Genomic DNA, 18,751 nt, shown 5'->3' with positions numbered 1-18,751 from the left:
ACTGTAGTGAGTCTGATGTACCCTCAAGTGGCGATATAAGTGGCGGTTGTCACAACGAACGCAGTGACTATAAGCCAGGCTTACCGATGGCCACTGTTCTTTCAAAAGCATTTGAGAAATATCAGAAGTTACGACCTGCTAACACTTCGTTCCAACACGACATCTGAAATGACCAATATGACATGGTGAGAATAGACACACTTCCCTGCAGTTTCTAACAGTGGATTTTTTCCTTAAGCATGCACAGTGTACCAGAATATTTAGTTCATTTCTACCAGAAATGACACAAAACCAAGACAGTGCAGAGGAAATGGCGAGTGTTAGCAGCCCGTCTTCATTGGTTAATCTTTGTTAGTCTGAGAGGAAATGGTAAGAAGACGTAAGAAAGCGCTGTGTGGACAAACACTTGAGAAAAAAAGTACAATATTACAAGAAAACATCACAGTCCGTCTAGCGGTGCACGTAAAAAGGAGGACCTGGTAGAAACACAGTGTTAGAATAATCCAGCAATGCCTTATGAAGCCCGAACAGACAACAATCGACCTGTGAATGTGTGAAATGTCCAAGAGTCGTCTTTTATGTCATGTTCACTGGCAAACACTTTGGCAGAAATATTAAAATCCACCAGTGATCAAGACCGAAGACTCTTTGGGTTACATGAATTTAAGGACCATACCAGTGTTTTTGCATGACTTCTTTTCCCCCCAATCAGTGGCAAATAGCAGATATTTTATGTTACCACAAAACTATTTAGCTTTTATATTTAAGTGTGACGAGCTACTCGCTGAAGCTTGAATTTTTCTTTAGATACATACTGCAGTAAAAATCCAGCACAGAGAGCAGAAACTGTGTAATAAATCTAATCTCATTTTTATGTCTGCAAAGGTTTTATGAAATGTGTTTACAGCAGGATTACTCAAAAGGTAATGAATAGATTTGCAAGCACTCATTTTTACACCTGTGTTGATCCAGGAAGTTTTTCTGGAAGGATTCTTTACTATTCTGAGGCAAAAATGGGCATGAAAATTACTCCAGGACTATTAGCTGTGCTTTTCAGACATGGGCTCAATTGGACATTACTGTGTAATCCAACCTCCCAACTAATGTCCGATTCAAATGCATCAGAAATGCATTTTCTCACATGCACCTCAACCGAATAGTGTCTAGAAAAGTTTAGGGCTGTAGTGTATGTCTGAAATTGTCTTTATAAACAAAACGGGAGGGCTAATAGTTTCAAACTGAGGAAGTTATGTGTACCAAAATGCACAAACTGCCCGAATGGCTACCAAAACATAAAAAGAAGACACACAGATTATACACACAGAAGGAGTGTGATTTCATTCTCTGCAAAAGATTATTCTTTAAGTGCTAAATATACAGGTAAGAACCTGTAAGGTCACTTGTATGAAGTTGCTGCTCTGGCTGCTTTTGCTGCAGTGGAACTCACTGATTTGTGCTGCTTAATAAACCCCATCTCTCACTTTATGCAAGTCACTTAAACGTGTTTTTTTTTTACAGTACAAAGAGACATTTTTATTAAAATTTTGATAAGCCAAGAACATATAGTATGGTGTTAGTTACAATAGTGGATGGGAATCATGGGTAATGTTCTGCAGCATGCAAAAACACCGGCATGGCCCTTTACAAAAAACTGATGATCCACCAAAAAATATGAGCATGCACTCATTAACTGGGAGAAACAGATGCATGGCCGTCGCACGACTTTTGACACCACTCCAATGGCTTCACACACTGTCACTGTGCTATCCTGTGAAGCATGCATTAATGAAGAGGGAGGAGGTGGGGGGGGGGCTGAGGTCTGCGGGGCGTGAGGTTCCTGTGGTTGGTGAACCCACCGCCAAAGGTCATAGAGGCAAAGTAGGAGGAGGAAGAGGAACTTACATCACGGAGACTAGCAGATTTAGAGTCCCCAAGGAGTTGTTAGTATGACAGTGTGGTTCTGGATCAGAGCACAGAGGACAGGGAGGAGGAGATAAAGCCCAGAGGGGAGGAAAGAGGGAGGGGAAGAGAAGGAAGAAAGATAGAGCGGGAAATGTTAATTGGTAAAAATCAAGCAAAGGGGAAGAGATCAAAGAAAAGTCAGGTATGTCGAAGGCAGAAGGCAGAAATAAGGCGGACCACCCAATAAACACACGCACACAGCTTCACTTAAAACCTGGAACTTCTGAAAGGGGAGGAGGGGGGCAGGCCTAGAGACTGGTTGGCAACCACCTGGCAACCACTGGTTGCTAGGGAGTGGTTGCCTGCTGTTGTTAGGTGAAGTCGGTTGCAAAGTGGTATACATCAAAAACCTCGTTTCTATCCGGTTGTTCAGTCTGACGTCACTAGCCGTGTCTGGGTCTAAACTCTGCTGCAGGTCCATATATCAAACGATCACTATGGCATTACTGAGAGTTGAAAAACTGTCTAAAGTCTTTCATCTTTAATAAAATGATCAGCGTTCTGCTCTACCAGGTGTAACAATTGAGTTTAACATCCAGGCATCCATGAAAACGGAATTTATGACATTTAACGGAGTTAGAAGTTAGCAGGGAGTTAGCTCGCTAGCTTCTATCTAAATACAATATAGCATGTCCTGACTGCGGGGTTTTGGAAACAAATTAAAACGTACAGCTCTGCTATCACTTCCAGCATAAATGAAGACAGAAAACTAAACAGCAGTGACGTTTGTAGGGTTACTGAAGTTGGGCTAGCTGGTATATAATGATGTGCTACGTGACCGCTAGCGACACAGCTATGTTAGCATAATATAAACAAGCTAACTTTTTTTCCACTCGATAAAAGTTACCGTGAGTGCTGTCAGTGGTCAGAAACAAATGTAATCACATGGCAGGATGCTGTAAAAGGACCAAACTTCAGCCAGGAGAACAACTGAGATAATCCATCCACAATACGAGGTTAGTCATTCATATACTGCTGCATGGGCTGGGCTGTAGTTACATCCTTAGGTTTTAAAAACTGAGCTTAAATAAATGATTAGCGGTAATAAAAGCCGAGGGAGGTCAACAGTGATCACTGACTGTTTTAGGAGCTTTTTGAGATCAAATAGAAGAAACGTAGAATACTTTAGACCCGGAAGTAGGATTCGTCGCGTCATCACTGAACAACCGGATTTCTTTAGTTGCTAAGAAAGTCCCCACTCACAAACTACTCACTAAGTGCTCATGAAGAGTGAACATCAAAGCAAGAGTGCAAAGTTAGAACTAGAAACTGAGACCATTTACTTTCAAAGTAAAGGTTGCACCTTTTTCAGCAGCGAGGCACAAGTTTTACTTTGAAGGTGAAAGGTCTCCACAACTTTTCAGGGTTCATTGAAACTTGATGGTTACCTAGCAAGTTGGTGTCTTTAGTGCACATTGTGGGTGAGTCATGGCAATCTGACAAGCAAAGGAATCACAAGGTTTTTGGTGCGGCACCCTCTTTGTGACCAGTTTAACCTACCTACTGCAAGCAGCAAATCTGGAAAGCACAAGAATGCACGGCAACATTTAGGCTGGGAGCACCTTGTTAGTTTGGCAATGTCACGGTTACGGTCCAGCTTCACCACTCGCAGCCCAGAGAGTCAGTTTTATTGCTAACTGTGACTAGAATAGATATTAAAAGCTTACATCTTTAAAAAAAACTCACAAAATATATTTATTCAAAATAAAGAAAGAGGAATAGAAAAGAAATGTGTGAAATTGAGCATTAAAGAGCAGCCTGGATTACTTCCAAACTGTCCTTAACAGTTAAAACTTTGGGTATAATTAATATGAGCATCTACCAGTACATGGCTGAAAATAAGGAAAAGCATAAAAGGTCCCTTTCAAACTCATAAGCTCCTCAGGTAATTGATCGAAATGGCCACATTTGTGCAACAGTCACCAGCAGCTCATTCATATCAGCTTATTTACTGCTACCTTTTATTAATTTCTGAATTATAAGACAAAGGCTGCATTAAGACGAGGTTTGCTCCATACTGCCTGCCACTTCAAGAAATAAAAAGTATTTTCTGTGAGTTTGTTCTTACAAAGCAAACAGAGACACCAAAACGAAATCCACATTCATACCTCTTCTAAAAAATTGACATAACGCGTGGTTACGCGCCATCGCAATCCATTACTTTCGTGCTATTATCATGCTGTAATCATTATCCACAGAGTCACAGTTTTGTTTCATGAATGATCGCACGCTCCAGTGCCATTCATAAAGTCACATATCAGACTGTAATCTTGCTCCTGCACATCAGTGAACAGCAGCAGGTGAACTCTTGATGTTATTAACCAGCATATGTGCGATTATATTGCTCCCTGTACATGTACACAATTTCAAATATACAACTGGTCTGGGGAACACAGATTTTTTTTACAGCTGTAATGCAGCATGACCTGCTTTTCATAGGTTTTAATCGGTTTATGGAGAGTCAAATATGAGGCGTGCCGGCAGATACTGTAATTATTTCATTCAGGACATATATTAATTAATTAAAAGTCTGTCACATTTTTTGCACGGGTCAGAGAAATGGGTGGTGAAAACAGCCTGAACTGATTTCATTGAGTGAAGTTAGCGCTTTCCCAGGTTTATTTTGGTACGCGGGGGCGGGGATCCAACTCCTTTAAAAACCGGAGCCACTTAAAATTCTGCTTGAACACTTGATTGGAAGGCGCTGCTAATGATTAATTAAGGAACTGTGTAATAGTGATCCCACTCAGATCGCAGTTGTTAGACCATTTATTTCACTTCTCCACTTATCAGAGACATAAATCAGACTTCAGTCGGGCCTCAGTGATGGTTTAAGCACAGAGGTAAAAGCCACACTACAAGGAAGCCACTGCAGCAGAGATGAAAGTACAGAAGAAGAAACCTTCAAGAGTTTCTACATGCAGCGATAAGAGAAAGTTCAGTGTGTTGCAGAGGAGGGTTAAATGTTTTATAACATTACCATTGCATCAGTCAGTGCTTTTGATCTGAGGAAAGAGCATGAACATTTTAGTGATTGTGCACATTTTAAAGGTGAATTCTTGATCATCGTTTGTCTGATTAAACACAGATGTCTTCAGACATTACACGGGAACTCCAAGGCGGTACCATAAGTATCACCGTGTCATAAAACATGGGCCCCACATCACATGAATGATGAAGCGATGAATCCAGTGCATCTGTGTATTTACCTCCATGCATCCTGACTGTCCTCTGTCTGACTCGGTCTGCCTGCTGTTGTCTCTGCCGTGGCTGCTCGGTCCTCCCGCCGGCAGCCTCCTCTCCTCCCTAAAGTTCTGCTCCTGCAGCTTCTTGTTGAGGATGCGGGCTGCGTTTTCAGCCAGCGTGTAGCCCGGCGGGGCCGATAGATCCTGCCGAATGCTCACCACCTCTGGGTTCTTGTCGCCCTGCGTCTCCACTATTAGCTGCACAGGGCTTGGTGAGCGCCCGCGAGCAGGCCGCAGGCATTCCTGCGCGTTCCTGGGGTCTGCAGACAGAGGCCCGTGAGCGGGGCTCGGCTCAGTGGTGGAGGGTGGCGTGGGGCGGGAGCGACTTGGGGACTTATTAAATTTCTGAATGGTGTCATAGACTACAGGGGTGTGGTCGATTATGTTGAAGAGGCTGGACAGCCCATCGTTGATGGTAGTGTGCACAGGGCTGTCGCGAGTGGTGGTGGAGCGGGCCCATGCCGACTCGTTGTTCCCTTTCTGGGGCGTTGTGGGCATGGGGGCGCGGCTGTTATTGGGTAGCTCGGTTTTACTGGACGTGGATGGTTTGCGCTGAAGTTTCGGTGAGCCGTACTTTGGGGAGCAGCAGGGTCGCTCGAACTTGCTCTGGACCACAGGAGAGTACTGAACTTTCCTTGTGTTGCGTGATGGGGACGAGATGGGCGTGTTGCCACCTTTCGGGGTGAGGCAGCGGTGGGGGCTGCTGGTCAGGTTCCTCAGCAGGTCTGTCTGCAGACCCACGCTGATGGTTTGGGTGGTCTGAGTCCCTCTTGTGGTGAATCCGTTGGTCTGGCAGGCGGTGTCCCGGACAACAGGCCCCGGTGGAGAGCGGATGGCGTTCCTCACAGAGATGGCCACCTCCTTCATGTCGTCACTCATGTTTCTGGAGAGCTGAAGATCCAGAGAGGATGCATAGCCCACTGTGGGGCAGATAGGAGACTGACTAGGAGAAGTCCGTAGTCCTCCACCCTCCAGAAGGCAAGGCCACCTTGCACTGCTGAACACTTCATCCGGCCCACTGGCACCCACCCCAGCCTCCACTCCTCCCCTTGCTTTGGTCCCCTTTGCATACAGGAAATCGGGATCCTGGGCAGTGGTGTGCTCAGCTGCCCCGGGTCTGGTGGGGCTGTGGAGGATGTGCACCCCGTAGTGCTCCACTCCCACCCCTGCTGCTGCTGCTCCATTGCCTCTCAGTGGGGACTTGTGGCAGTGCTCAGGGCTGCTCAGGGTGCTGGTGGTCAGGGTGGCGCTGGTGGTGAGGAACCAGGAAGCGGGTTGGAATGGACCAGGAACGGCCTCTCCTTCCCGGGCCTCTGTTGATTTGTCTGTCCACACTTCCCGCAACAGTCCCGGACCAGAGGTGGCTGACGGGAAGTCCCAGCCCTTATTGTTGAACTCCTCGATGTACTTGAGATCATCTGGAGACAGAGGCGGGGTGACGTCGTCTTGGCCCTGATCGCCATGACGCGTCTTGTCAGGGAGGAACGGTGAGCTGTCCATTAACCGCTGGAAGTCGCTCATGGAGCACACCGACTTGGCTCTGGACACACGCGCACACACACACACGCACACACACACACACAGAGATCATTAACTACAGCTAAAGTCAAATGTCTCAAACTGATCTTCATAACATCTCCTTTATTTTCCCACAAAAACCCCCCAAAAATCTGTGGCTGCTTTTTTTTTTTTTTTTTTTTTTTTTTTACAAAGGAACTCGGTCTGTGTTTTAAAACTTTGTGAATTATTTAACAGCGTAGTGAGCTGGATCTCATCGCTGCCATAAAAGAACAATCACCAGTCTCCCCGTCACTACAAGTCACACTTAACAGAATCAGCAGGGCCGATCAGTACGTACGAGCAAGAAAGTACTGCAGGAGGCCGGATAATCTGCAGCCAGTTAGTTATTGGTTAAAAATTTACAGCAGACTTTACAATACTCCAGCTTTTTGAACTCAGTTTAACATAATTCTGTCTCTGGTGGTTACCTGAGCAGACTCCCACCCTCCCTCATCTTGTCTTCTGAGTAAGCAGCAGCATCTTCTCTCTCCGAAATCTCATTTAGGGCCTGAAAGGCAACAGACACAACAGTTAAAACATGTTGAGGGAAGGGGGTGCATAACCCTATTTAATCTAAATATTGTGGAATTTTGGCTCACTTGTGCAACACAGTTTAGAGAAGTAAGTGCATCTTCTCCTGGAAACAGACACTGAATGATAAATTTGTGCTTCTTAGATTTTAATATACTTTTAAATATAACCTCTTAAAATCTAAACTGGTGTTTGTGAATAATGTTTCACACTTCATAGCTAAATGAACTAATAAATATAAAACAATGAAAGAAGAAATGAAACACACGTATTAATGAAGATTACGCTATCAACTAAAATGAAAACATAACATAACTTGTTTTTACCTTTATTTTAGATTCAAATTTACATTAAGATGAATTTTCATTAGTAACAGCTCAAAATCTAAGGAAGATGTTTTTTCACATAGTGTAGTTATCACACACATGCACAAATTTTCCTTTGTCTCTTCAAAGGTCATATTGAACTCATACAGATGTGCGTTACCTCCTTCATACAGGGAAACCTCTTCTCACTCTCCAGTCTGGAGGGTGGAGGGACCTCCGGTCCACTCATGGGGTCCAGAGACAGTGCGTCCAGGAACAGGTTGTCTGCTGAGCCTTTGAGCCCCATCGCAGCCCCCTGCTCCTCCAGAATGGCCTCGGAGTCAGAGTGGGAACGTGTGGGGGGCATCAGGACAGGTGTAGCTGTACAGGGGGAGCGGGGGGTGTGAGGCGACCGGGGAGCCTGGCAGGGACTGTCCTGAGGTGAAAACATGCCTCTGTAGGATGTGCTGCCATCTTTAACGTCAGAGCCCTCACCTCGCCGAGAGTTAAGTTCCCTCTGCATCTGCATGAAGTACGACACATGTGCTGGATAAGAGTCTGGGAGCTTATTACCTGTAAATGCAGCGAGCGCAGTCATCAAACATAATAAAACTGTAATTACTAAATGTGTCAGGACAATTTTAAACAAATATAAGCGGAATAAATATGCGAAAAAGGTTTGAGTTGTGTCTCTTTCCTGATGCTCCTTTTTCAGACGCACAGTGTTAAGCGTATATTCATGATGTGCTGATCTCATTAATTTTTATTTTCTTTTTTTATGCAAAAATTAAATTTTTACCACGTGACATATTTTATTTATGGGATAATAAAATCCAATTAAGAAGCTAAACTAAAAGAACAGCTTGATATTTTGGAAAACACTGGCATGTGCTGAGTGTTCAATGAAGAATGACACAGATCTCATGTGTGCATGCCAAGTTTAAACCAACTGAGGTGCCAAACAGTAACACAGACTGGCAGAACCACAGAGACCAGCCGGCCTAAGTTTGTACAAAGGTATAAAAAAAGCAATCTGACTTTTTACTCTATGTATGCTAAGCTAATCAGCTGCTAGTGAAAGTGGCACATTTGCCATAATGAATCTTGAGGTCGATGATTAAGAATTTTAAAAGCTCTACAGCTTTATATCAGATAATATACAAGTTTTTTTCTTTTCATGAGCAGCAAACAGATTTTTATTTGACATCAAGTTCCCTTAAAATTAATTTTGAAGAGTGATCTTTAGACACACCTCTCTGAGACATGAAACATTGCCACTGCGTGGTTTTAACCAAGCTCATCCATTCACCCTACTGGCTCCTTCACAGGTTTAGCACTATAAAGCATGCAAAACCTCTCATGTGGTCCTGCAGTCAAGGGAAGTGTGCAAAAAAGCTCCCATTTTAAAATGCACAACTTTAGTGCAGAAAGTTGTCCGATCACATGTTAGTGCACTCGGAGTGCTGGACCCGTGCCTGGATACAAGGGAGGGTTTCATCAGAAAGGCTACATCTGTACATGGATGCAGCTTGTCTGTCATTATTAGTTGATAGTACACAGCACTCAACTCTCTCATTAAATCTAGCTCAAAAAACAAAACAAAACAAAAAAAAATAAAAAACAGAAATAAGCCAACCTGGTGATGCTATGATGCCTAAATCGAGGCTCCAAAATGGGAATTCCCATTAAAGTGTATCTATCCTTTAATTTAGCTTCTTCTGCTCCTTTTAGGGGTCACCTCCCTCTCACCCTGTCCCTAGCATCCCTCTGTCACACCAACGCTCCTTACCGCCTTCACTGCCTCTGCTCCTTGCACATGTACATCTCCATCTGTTCTTCTCATTCACAACCATGTATTCTCTGATCACTCCTCTTCTTTCCAGAACATATCTCCACCTCTCTCTTTTTCTTTTTTTTTTATTATCCATTTCTGTTAAGCAGAGGAGGCTTTTACCACACACGCACTATATTCTTGTGCTCTGTTACTCCAATGTCACTCGCACAGTAATCCACCTGCAGCACTTGAGGTTAAGCACCTTGTTCCTGGCTTGAAGTTTAAGGAAGAACAGCCACATTACTCATTCACTTTCAGCCTGCCAGTCTGAGCAGTTCAGTGGATGACCTGTGCTTTATAGTTTCCTGCAACATTGCTGAATAATGCATTTCCACCTCCTGCTCTGCATCTCCATTCAGAGGTGCATCAGCAGTTTTTTCCCCCTCTCTGAGCTGGAAAGCGTAAACTATATTCAGAGAGGTGTATTCCTGTCCCCTGGTCTGAATGATAATACGCTCACACACACATCATATTAATCAGTGTGTAGTTCTACTTCCTGCCCTGAACATCAAAACGCAAAAAGTGCAATGCTACAGCTCGTCTAATTAAATCGCACAAAGGACATAAATTATTCAGTTATGCTCAATTATTGCATCTACTATAATCGCCCTGAGTCCTTTGTCTGGGTTTCTTTCTCTCATTCCTTTATTAAAACACTGATGCAGCAAAAGAAATGCATAAAAAAATCTATTAGCTATAATTTTGTTGATTGTCTCCCCTTAAAACTTTATTTCTAAAAAGTTTTAAATACCTTTAGTTTTTCCCTCTTTATCTCCGATGTCTCAGGTCTAAGACTCATGCAAAAGACATTCAGAGCTCACAGAGATTAAATAAAGATTATACGCTGCCATCTTTGCCTAGTCTCCCTCACAAAAGAGGGATATTAGGCAACTCAGATAAACTTTAAGAACTTCTGTCTAGCAGAAATGCCAGGACTCGGATGAATGCAATGATCATAATATAAAAATATGGCAAAATTATAAAAAAAAAAAATTGCTTCATGTTTTCTATGTCAAAGCACAGAAAGCAGTAACGTGACGACGTGCTACAAAAAAAATGATACAAGACCGTCTCTCAAATATGAAGATTTAAAGCTTTTCTCTGTTTTATATCAATGTATAAAAGGAATATTTTGTTTTTTTGCCTGTGAACAAGAGAAAACACGTCTATAAAATGGCATTAACTGTGAAAAATGTTTTGGCTATTTGTAAGAGTTAAGAATTGAAATGTCTGAGTCTTCTTTTAACTTACTTACTGGTCAATAAACTGAACTGCTGATCAGTTATCAGGAAAGTTCGATCCCAGAATGAAACCTGCAACTTCTACTGTTGTTTCTTGATAACGTTCAGCAGGAGGAGCTGCTGAAGTTGTCATGGAGCTGTAAATCTTCACATTTATTTTGGGAAATTGTAGTCCAGTTTAAAGTTAATTTCAAACCTTGTAAACAGATGATTCCAATGATTACATTACAGCAAAGACCTCAGATTGAGTCAAATCTTTCCTTCTTTGCCATTATTACCACTACTATTCTGTCTATTTTTACTCCCGCCCTTCTCTCACCCTCTCCATCTTCCGGTGGAGCTCCCGCATACTGCTGTCCCACTCCTGCCGCTCCCTGTCGAAGTGCTCCAGGAGATCGACCCTCTCCTGGTTCCACCTCTTCTCTCCGTGCTGCAGCTTCCAGCGCAGATCCAGCGACGTGTTGTGGCTCTCGGCAAGCAGACGACGATGCTCCTCGCGCTCCAGCTTCAGGGCCCACTCGGTGTCTGCAGCTGGCTCCCCTTCGCCTCCCTGCGCTTCACCTCGCACCTTACCTTGCTCCTCCTCCTCCAGCTGGTCGAAGATGAGACACAAATATTGAAAAGAGACGATAAATAAAAAACACAGAAAAAGAGAAAATACCAGAGAATAGTAAAAGTCTCTGCAGTGGCAGTTTGCTGTTAAATTTTTGATAGCATTTCTGTTTAATTTGGCTTTAACGTTATTAACATGAAGGCAAAACACTTATTACAAAACCATCCTACTGTTTTGTAATTTCTGTGAAAGACTGCTTTAATTTTAGAGCACAACATTTGTAAATAGAAAGTTTTCAGACAATTAAAAGATCTTCTTCCAAACTTTCTGTCAGTTCAGTAACATACAAACGTGAGTGCAGCCAAGCAGGTCACCAAACCACAAAATAATAAATCAATGTCAAAACAGAACAGAAAAACGAATGAAAAGGCGTTGGCTGAAACAAACGCTCACTCTCACACTACGAATGATCGACACGTGCGGACGAGCCAACAATTAAACGGCTCACTGGGACTGATCGGTGTCATTTTGCAATGCTGAAAATCACAGTGTTATGCCAGCAGCAGCATACGTGTTAGATGAAGATGTAAACAGACGCTGTAGTCTTTAATAAGTAAGAGAAAACTTTTACAATGCAAATTTTTGTTTGAATCCTAATCAACAAAGGAAGATTTTAGGCATGACGTTGGTTCAAAGAGCAGCTTGAAGAAATAAAAGAGTAGTCGATAAAAACCTTTGGGAAATTTAAGAGAATCAATATCACTTTCAGGCTTCTATTATACATACTTGTAGCCAGAAGACGGTTTGCTTAGCTTAGAATAAAACTGAAAAGATAGGGAATGTAGGTTGATCCTGAGAGCTCAGAGCTCAGTGCATTTCAAATTGAAGAAAAAAAAAAAACGAAACAAAAGCTAATTAAGAACTCTTTACCACATCTTCCTACAGGACAAAAATAAATAAAATTAAACAAAACAACTATATTATCATATTTTCAGTGCTTCCTAGAAACATTTTACTCTTGTATGTATCAAAAAAAACTGACGACAGTCTTCTCTAACTTTATATTCCTTGTGTTTTGTCCGTTTACTCGGGCTGTAGCAGCATTCAACAGCCTGTTATCAAAGTTCTGCTGAACTGAGGGTGAAAGTCACCAAACACAGAAGTTAAAAAAAAAAAGGACGAGGCAGAGAGAAAATTAAAAGTAGCACTGCGGCTCTGGGTCCTTCTCCAAAGCATTGCTGCTCACTCACCTAATCAACACAACAAAGCAGCACGGTTCTTGTGCCGGTCCAACTCTTCCCACTTTTCACGCTGAACTCTTTATCGTTACACAATTACTGTGCAGACATGCAGGTGAGAATGATCTTCTTTTATAACTTAAGGGCCAAATAAAAGGGTAAAATGGCACGATAAGCGATAAAAACCATCCACTTTATTGCCCAGGTGAGGCTGGAGCCTAACCCAGCTGTCACGGATCGAGAGGTGGGGGTATCCCCCGAACAGGTCACAGGTCTGAGGGGGGTCCAATCAATCAGTCACTCTCACCTTCACACTTAATTTCAATTTAGAATTGCTATCTAACCTAAAGTAGCCGGAGAAAACCCACATAGGAACAAGGTGGAACAAGCAAACACCACACCTGGATCTGAACCAAGGACCTTCTTGCTGCTAGGTGACTTTTTCCCAACTTAAAACCAGTTCAAATTAATTAAAATGAATTGAATCTCTGCTGTACACAGAGAAATGACAAGAGAGGATGACAAAGCGGTTATTCTGCAGCAGGCAGAGACAGTTCAAACCTGAATTTATATGTCTAACCACACAATAGCGGGGAGGGGGGGAGGAAGAAGAAGGGAATCAGGCATTCTGCAGATTCTTCAAAGCTGCAGAACAACGAGAGGGAAGCTTCTCTTTCTGCAGAGCGGAGCTTTGTAGTCTTCAGACATGCTTTCATTCCAAGACATAATGGTACAAAGTAGAGTCTGCAGCAGGAGAGTCGTGCACACGGACCTCCTCAAACACGAGCTTCCGTTCTCTCATTCACAAATATTTGCCTTGTAGGCTTTTTATCTGTTTTAAACCTGCCTAATTTGACACCGGAGGAGACGATGAGTACACTTAGAGCTGCTGAATGAATTCTATAAGTCAGACTCTGCGGTATTATTAATACAGGCAGCTCTGTAGGGGCGAGCAGGTGGCCAGACCAGAGCATGAAACAGGAGGCAGCGTAAGCAATAACATAATCACTGGTTATGTCCACAGGTGAGAGCAATTTCCAATTCGACTCTGGTCTACTGGGCTGTATAATAATCCTGAATGAGAAGTATATTTCTAAAGTCCTAATAAGTGAAGCAAGTAAAGAACTCTGCACAGTTATCAGAGCAAATAAGTACATTAGTTCCCACTGTGGCCTTCAGCGACCTCTCCTCTGTGGAAGGATTGAACCGTGTAAGAGATTTACAGATTAAAAGCACAAGAGTTAAAAAGATAATCTTCCTCCTTTGACTCGAGCCTCTTAATTGGTTCCCAAAGCTGCAGTTTCCTTTAAAAAAAAAAATCAGCTCAGGCTGATAAGAGACACTTCTCCACCCACCAAGGGTTTCAAATTTTTAGCTCTCAGCAAAGTGGTCAGAGAGGACATTCAGGACCCGGTTCGATTCTCAACGGGAAAGAAAGTTTTAGATTTCCCGCGCGGCGACAGCAAGGTACCCACAGAGACGCACGCAAAGAAAACACACTCAGCAAACGCTGCCAAACAAATGTGCTGCTTCTCAGAATAAAGTTGCTGTTTATTTCGCCTCATGTGAGATTTAAACGATTTAATTATGTTTGACCTTTAATAACAGTTTTTCTTAGAAACACGCTGTGAACACAATCCCGACACTTCAGTCAGAGAACTGCTTTTCAAAATGACAGATTTGTTGCAGCAGAGTTCCCCGCTTCCTTTGAATCTGTTACAACAAAATTTAGGAGTGATTGATGACTAATTATCTCCTCTGAGCCTACAGATGGGAGCTGGGAGGGAATCAAACAACAGGTATCTTAATTAGACCGCCAGACTGTGAGGGGAGTTTTGAAAAATGACATCAGAAGAGTAAGCCATCGATCTAGATACGTATACCTCAAACGTTTCCCTTTTTAAACCCTATAAAGTTTGAACCATGAAATAATACCCAAAAAATTATAATTTCTTGAAACTTGAGTTTTTACTGAATCTTCTGACAAATGAAAAAGAAAAAAAATATCAGTTTGCAAATATGAGTTTTAATTTAGATCTTTTTTTGCTACAGCCAGCAGTTTTGTGTAATTTATTGCTTAAAAATTTGTTGTGCAATTTGTTCAGGTTTTCCAAGGAAAAGAAAATGACACTGATGCTATAGGGGTCTCAAAACCTCACAAAAACACACGGATTAAAACGATACTCGTGGCTTTAGAGCAGGGGTCCCCAATCCCAGTCCACGAGGGCCGGTGTCCCTGCAGGTTTTAGATGTGTCCTTGTCCCACCACAGCTGATGTCAATGGATAAATAACCTTCTTAACATGTCTTGAAGTTCTCCAGAGGCCTGGTAATGAACTAATCATGTGATTCAGGTGTGTTGACCCAGGGTGAGATCTAAAACCTGCAGGGGCACCGGCCCCCGTGGACTGGGATTGGGGACCCCTGCTTTAGAGGGGTAGGTCCATTACTCGCTCTTTTAGCTTCTGCCCTCCACCAAGTCATAAAGAAAATATGTGGCTCACCAATCAGCTGGTTTTAAAAGTGCTTTTATAACAAACCTTTACATTTTTATAAAACACTAATTACCTCCTCTAAGGAAGTGACTGGTTTAGATCAGGGTTGCCAAACTCGTTTTACATCGTGGGCTACATACGGGCCACTTTGATGTGAAGTGGGTCATATCAGTGAAGCTACATGATAAACGTGTAAAGGTAACAGAAAATGTCCTTGTATTTTTGGGTAGTATGGATTCCACTATAAGATGGGGGTCTTTACTAATGCAAAAAGCTGTTAAAAAATATGAAAATACAGTTAAAAGTTCAAAATCTATGCACTCCATATGTTTTTTAAAGCTGTCCAATGGGCCAAATTTGGAGTTGTTGCTGGGCAGATTCTAGCCCTCGAGCTAAACCAGGAGTGTTAACCATCTATAATCCTCCTAACAGACAGATTTACAAAGACTTTTATCTAAGATTAACTTCTGGAAACAATCTAATTTAATTTTGGAAGAATTATTTATTACTTTATTAGCGAGGTGCAGATTTTATTTTCTATTAGGATGTCTCATTATTCAGCAAATATAAAATGATAAATGGACTGGTACTGACATGATGCTTTTCTACTCAATTAGTTTGTGAGAAAGCAGTCCAAGTGCTTTCTTACTACGAGCCTTATCCACCCATTCACACGCTAACACACACGATCCCTTCAATATCTCGGGCCAAGGTACTCCGACATGCAGACTGAGGAGGCTTGTGACATTAGCAGACCTGAGCCACATGCGTCTTTGCTATAATCCACACTAGATTTACACTTACAGATTCGCTAATCCACCACAATCTGGCATTAAAATTGTCAGACAGTCGGTTTCAGACAGCATACAGCACTGTGTAAACGGCTTCCTCATCATTTTATTTATTGCTCTGCCAGACAGCAGCCATGCTATCACACAGGGCTTTGCCAACAACAGTTTTCTTTTTTGAGCCATTTGATTAGCCAAAACTAATCAGATACGTCGATCCGTTACTAAAACTGGTCTTTTTAATAGTTAATAGTTGATGCAGGAAAGCATGCTTTAGCAAATAAAACTAGATGTGTTTGTTATATCAGCAGACTTCAGCATTTATGACACCAACACAAACATCAGGTTACACACAGCCATGTCATTTTTAGATGAGGATGGTATACTTTCAAAGTACAAAGCACTTCTATCTCATTAGGAATATGAATGAGTGCTTTAACAGCTGTTTTCAGTTCTGTAAGATGTGCACAGAGTCACACTGAACAATTAGGCTCAAAGCTGAATTAATTAGTTTGCGCAAAGACAGATTATATCCATTGTGCAGTGCCAAGAGTGTGATTCATCATTATTTCCTTGGATGCGGTTCTTTTTTTAAATTTAATCGGTGAGGAGAGATTATGAATGTTCGTTTGTTTGTCAGATGTGATATGGTTTAAGACACTATTTAGAGTTATTATTCATTCCAGCGCTTTACTTTCAAATCAGAAAACTGGCCAAAGAGGAGCAGTGAGCTCACAGGTAGAAAAAAGGGAAAACAAAACAGGTTTTCTCTGAGTGCAAAAAGGCAAAAAAAAAAAAAAAGCAGATTGTGTCCTGTCCCTTTAAAGGTGGGTGCTGAGACGCCATCTGTACCTGGGCGACATGGCACTTCATCTCTGCCCACTTGACCTCCCAGGCGGCTTTGTCATTGGCGTAGGATTGCTGCAGTTGGCATCGCCGCGCCTCCTCCTCCCGCAGCTCCTCTCGAAACTCCTCCAGCAGCGTCCGCAAGACCTGCAGCACTCGACGTGTCTCGCCGAACTGCACGAACAGGATGTAGACAAAACAATCATCAGAAACACACATTGGGCAAACTGTGAATGAACACACTCAGAATCCTTATCTTGAAAACTGTGATTCGTTCAACCCACGTCCTTTTTTCTCTGAATCACCTCGGGATGAACCTGCTTTGTGAGCGTTTTATAAAATCATTTTTACTTTTCTTCTTGTCTATTCTACTCTATTTTTTTCTATCCTTGTCCTTTTCTTGACCTCGTCGAGTAAAGAGCTGAAAGCTGGGTGAGAATAAAAAACTGTTTAAAATTCCTTCAGAACTTCTGAGCAATGCGCTAATTATGGCTGCAACAAAAACTTTCGTCATCCAGGATCTGGATTCGGATTCGTATGGCTCATGGCTACATGAGCAGCAGCATCCAGTCGAGCACAGGGAAACGAACAGCGGTGCTTGCCTGAGCTGTCTGCTCAGAGAGGTGTTTGCAGAGCTGTTTGCCTCTGGTGGTCCTGCTGTGGAGAGGCTTCAGGTCTTGGCAGGAGGCAGTGAATCACAAAAAGAGTCTGATCACCTCGAGGTGTCAATACAGCGCTGCCGGATCTGAGAACATAACATGAGCGCAATAGTTGCAAACTATTGTTTGCTTGAGTCTTCTATAGTTCATTTTTTTATTTATGTTTTTAGGGTAAATAATACCAAAACAAAGATAAGAGGAAAAAAGTATCCAAAGACTGAGGCACTCATTATAAAAGGAATATAAATAGCTGTGCTTTTACCTTTCTAGCATACTCTATATAACAGAAGTCAAACTCATTTTAATTAATGAGCCACAGGCAGCCCAATATGATTCTAAGTGGGCCATGTCAGAGAATTTCTTGCACAGTAAACTCATAATTTTCCCGTTGCTTTTAGTGTAAAACAATAAAAAATGTTCAAATTTAATGAAGAACCCATCTACGGAGTACATGATGAATGATCTGAGAAAAGAACCTGACATGTTTTTCCCATATTAGCCCCAGAACTGAATTTAAAATCTTGATCTCGACTCCATCATATTGTTAAGACTTACTAGTATCATATTTTCCCAATAGGGCTCTTCCCTCTCAGACTGCAGGCTTACTTGTGGTTTCTGGAGTTTCTAAAAGTAGAATGGGAGGAAGAGCCTTCAGCTATCAGGAACAAACTCCCAGTTTGGATTTAGGACACAGATATCCCTCTCTACTTTTAGGATGAGACATAAAAGTTTCCTTTCTGATAACACGTAAAGTTAGTCCTGGAACTGATTCTGAGTCTGATTTAATCAAGGCTGATCAGCTTTTAGTTATGCTGCTATTGGCTTAGCCTGCTGGTGGATTTCCTGTGATTCAGATTCATCGATCATTTATTTTCTATTCCCCTCTTTTAACTCCCTGTGTGTTCATATCCTTCACAGCTGTTACAGTTTTCATAGTAGTACATTTTCACCCGTACAAGATTAAAAACAAAGGGGCCATTTGACCATTTATATCACTTTCACCAGAAGAGCTCATATCTAGCAGACGTCACAGTCGCAAAAATCATTCAGCCTGGGTTTTGTTTTCTTATGACCTGCTCCTATGCTTCTTCAGACCAGCCACTCCCACCAGTCCTCAGTACATACACCTCCACCTTTGGTAGATTATCTTGATGCCTGACCTTTCAAGCATTCTGTTTTCTTAACCTTTCCTCATACTTTGGGTTCTGCCTCAGCCTGATCCTCCCTGTGCTCCCCGTCTGCCTGTTTTTGTAACCTTGAACCTGTACTATTGAAGTAAAACTCCCTTTCTGCCTTTACAGCCTGCCTCCTGTTGTGCTTGTAAGGCCACAGGATAAAAACAATCAAGGTTTCACAGGTCTCACATTTCTATAACTACAAGAGTGAGCAATCACCTTCACTCAGAAGTCGCTATAAAACACAACAAATTCTACAAGTGAGTTTAATATAAAGAATGAGGACCACAGGCCAAGTTTTAAAGAAATGAATCGGCTCC

General features: G+C 42.3%; 1 protein-coding gene across 7 annotated transcripts in view; it reads right to left on the bottom strand.

Moving 5' to 3' along the window:
* mtcl1 (microtubule crosslinking factor 1) overlaps nt 1–18,751 on the bottom strand; it is an 85,535-nt gene that overhangs the window by 4,799 nt on the left and 61,985 nt on the right. For 4 of the 7 annotated variants that reach the window (XM_026150588.2, XM_026150589.2, XM_026150590.2 and 1 more), the window contains 5 exons: nt 16,604–16,771; nt 10,998–11,270; nt 7,785–8,126; nt 7,196–7,275; nt 5,172–6,747 (listed from right to left, as the gene is read on the bottom strand). In XM_026150588.2, coding sequence (XP_026006373.2) covers nt 5,172–6,747; nt 7,196–7,275; nt 7,785–8,126; nt 10,998–11,270; nt 16,604–16,771 — 2,439 coding nt within the window. Of the gene's footprint in view, nt 1–1,902; nt 1,961–4,942; nt 4,968–5,171; nt 6,748–7,195; nt 7,276–7,784; nt 8,127–10,997; nt 11,271–16,603; nt 16,772–18,751 lie in introns of all 7 variants that reach the window. The other 3 variants (XR_013903058.1, XM_026150591.2, XM_026150592.2) reach the window with 3 other exon arrangements.

Source organism: Astatotilapia calliptera, chromosome 18 (assembly GCF_964374335.1).
Source record: "Astatotilapia calliptera chromosome 18, fAstCal68.1, whole genome shotgun sequence".
Lineage (NCBI taxonomy): Eukaryota > Metazoa > Chordata > Actinopteri > Cichliformes > Cichlidae > Astatotilapia > Astatotilapia calliptera.
This window is presented reverse-complemented; position numbering and strand designations above follow the sequence as displayed.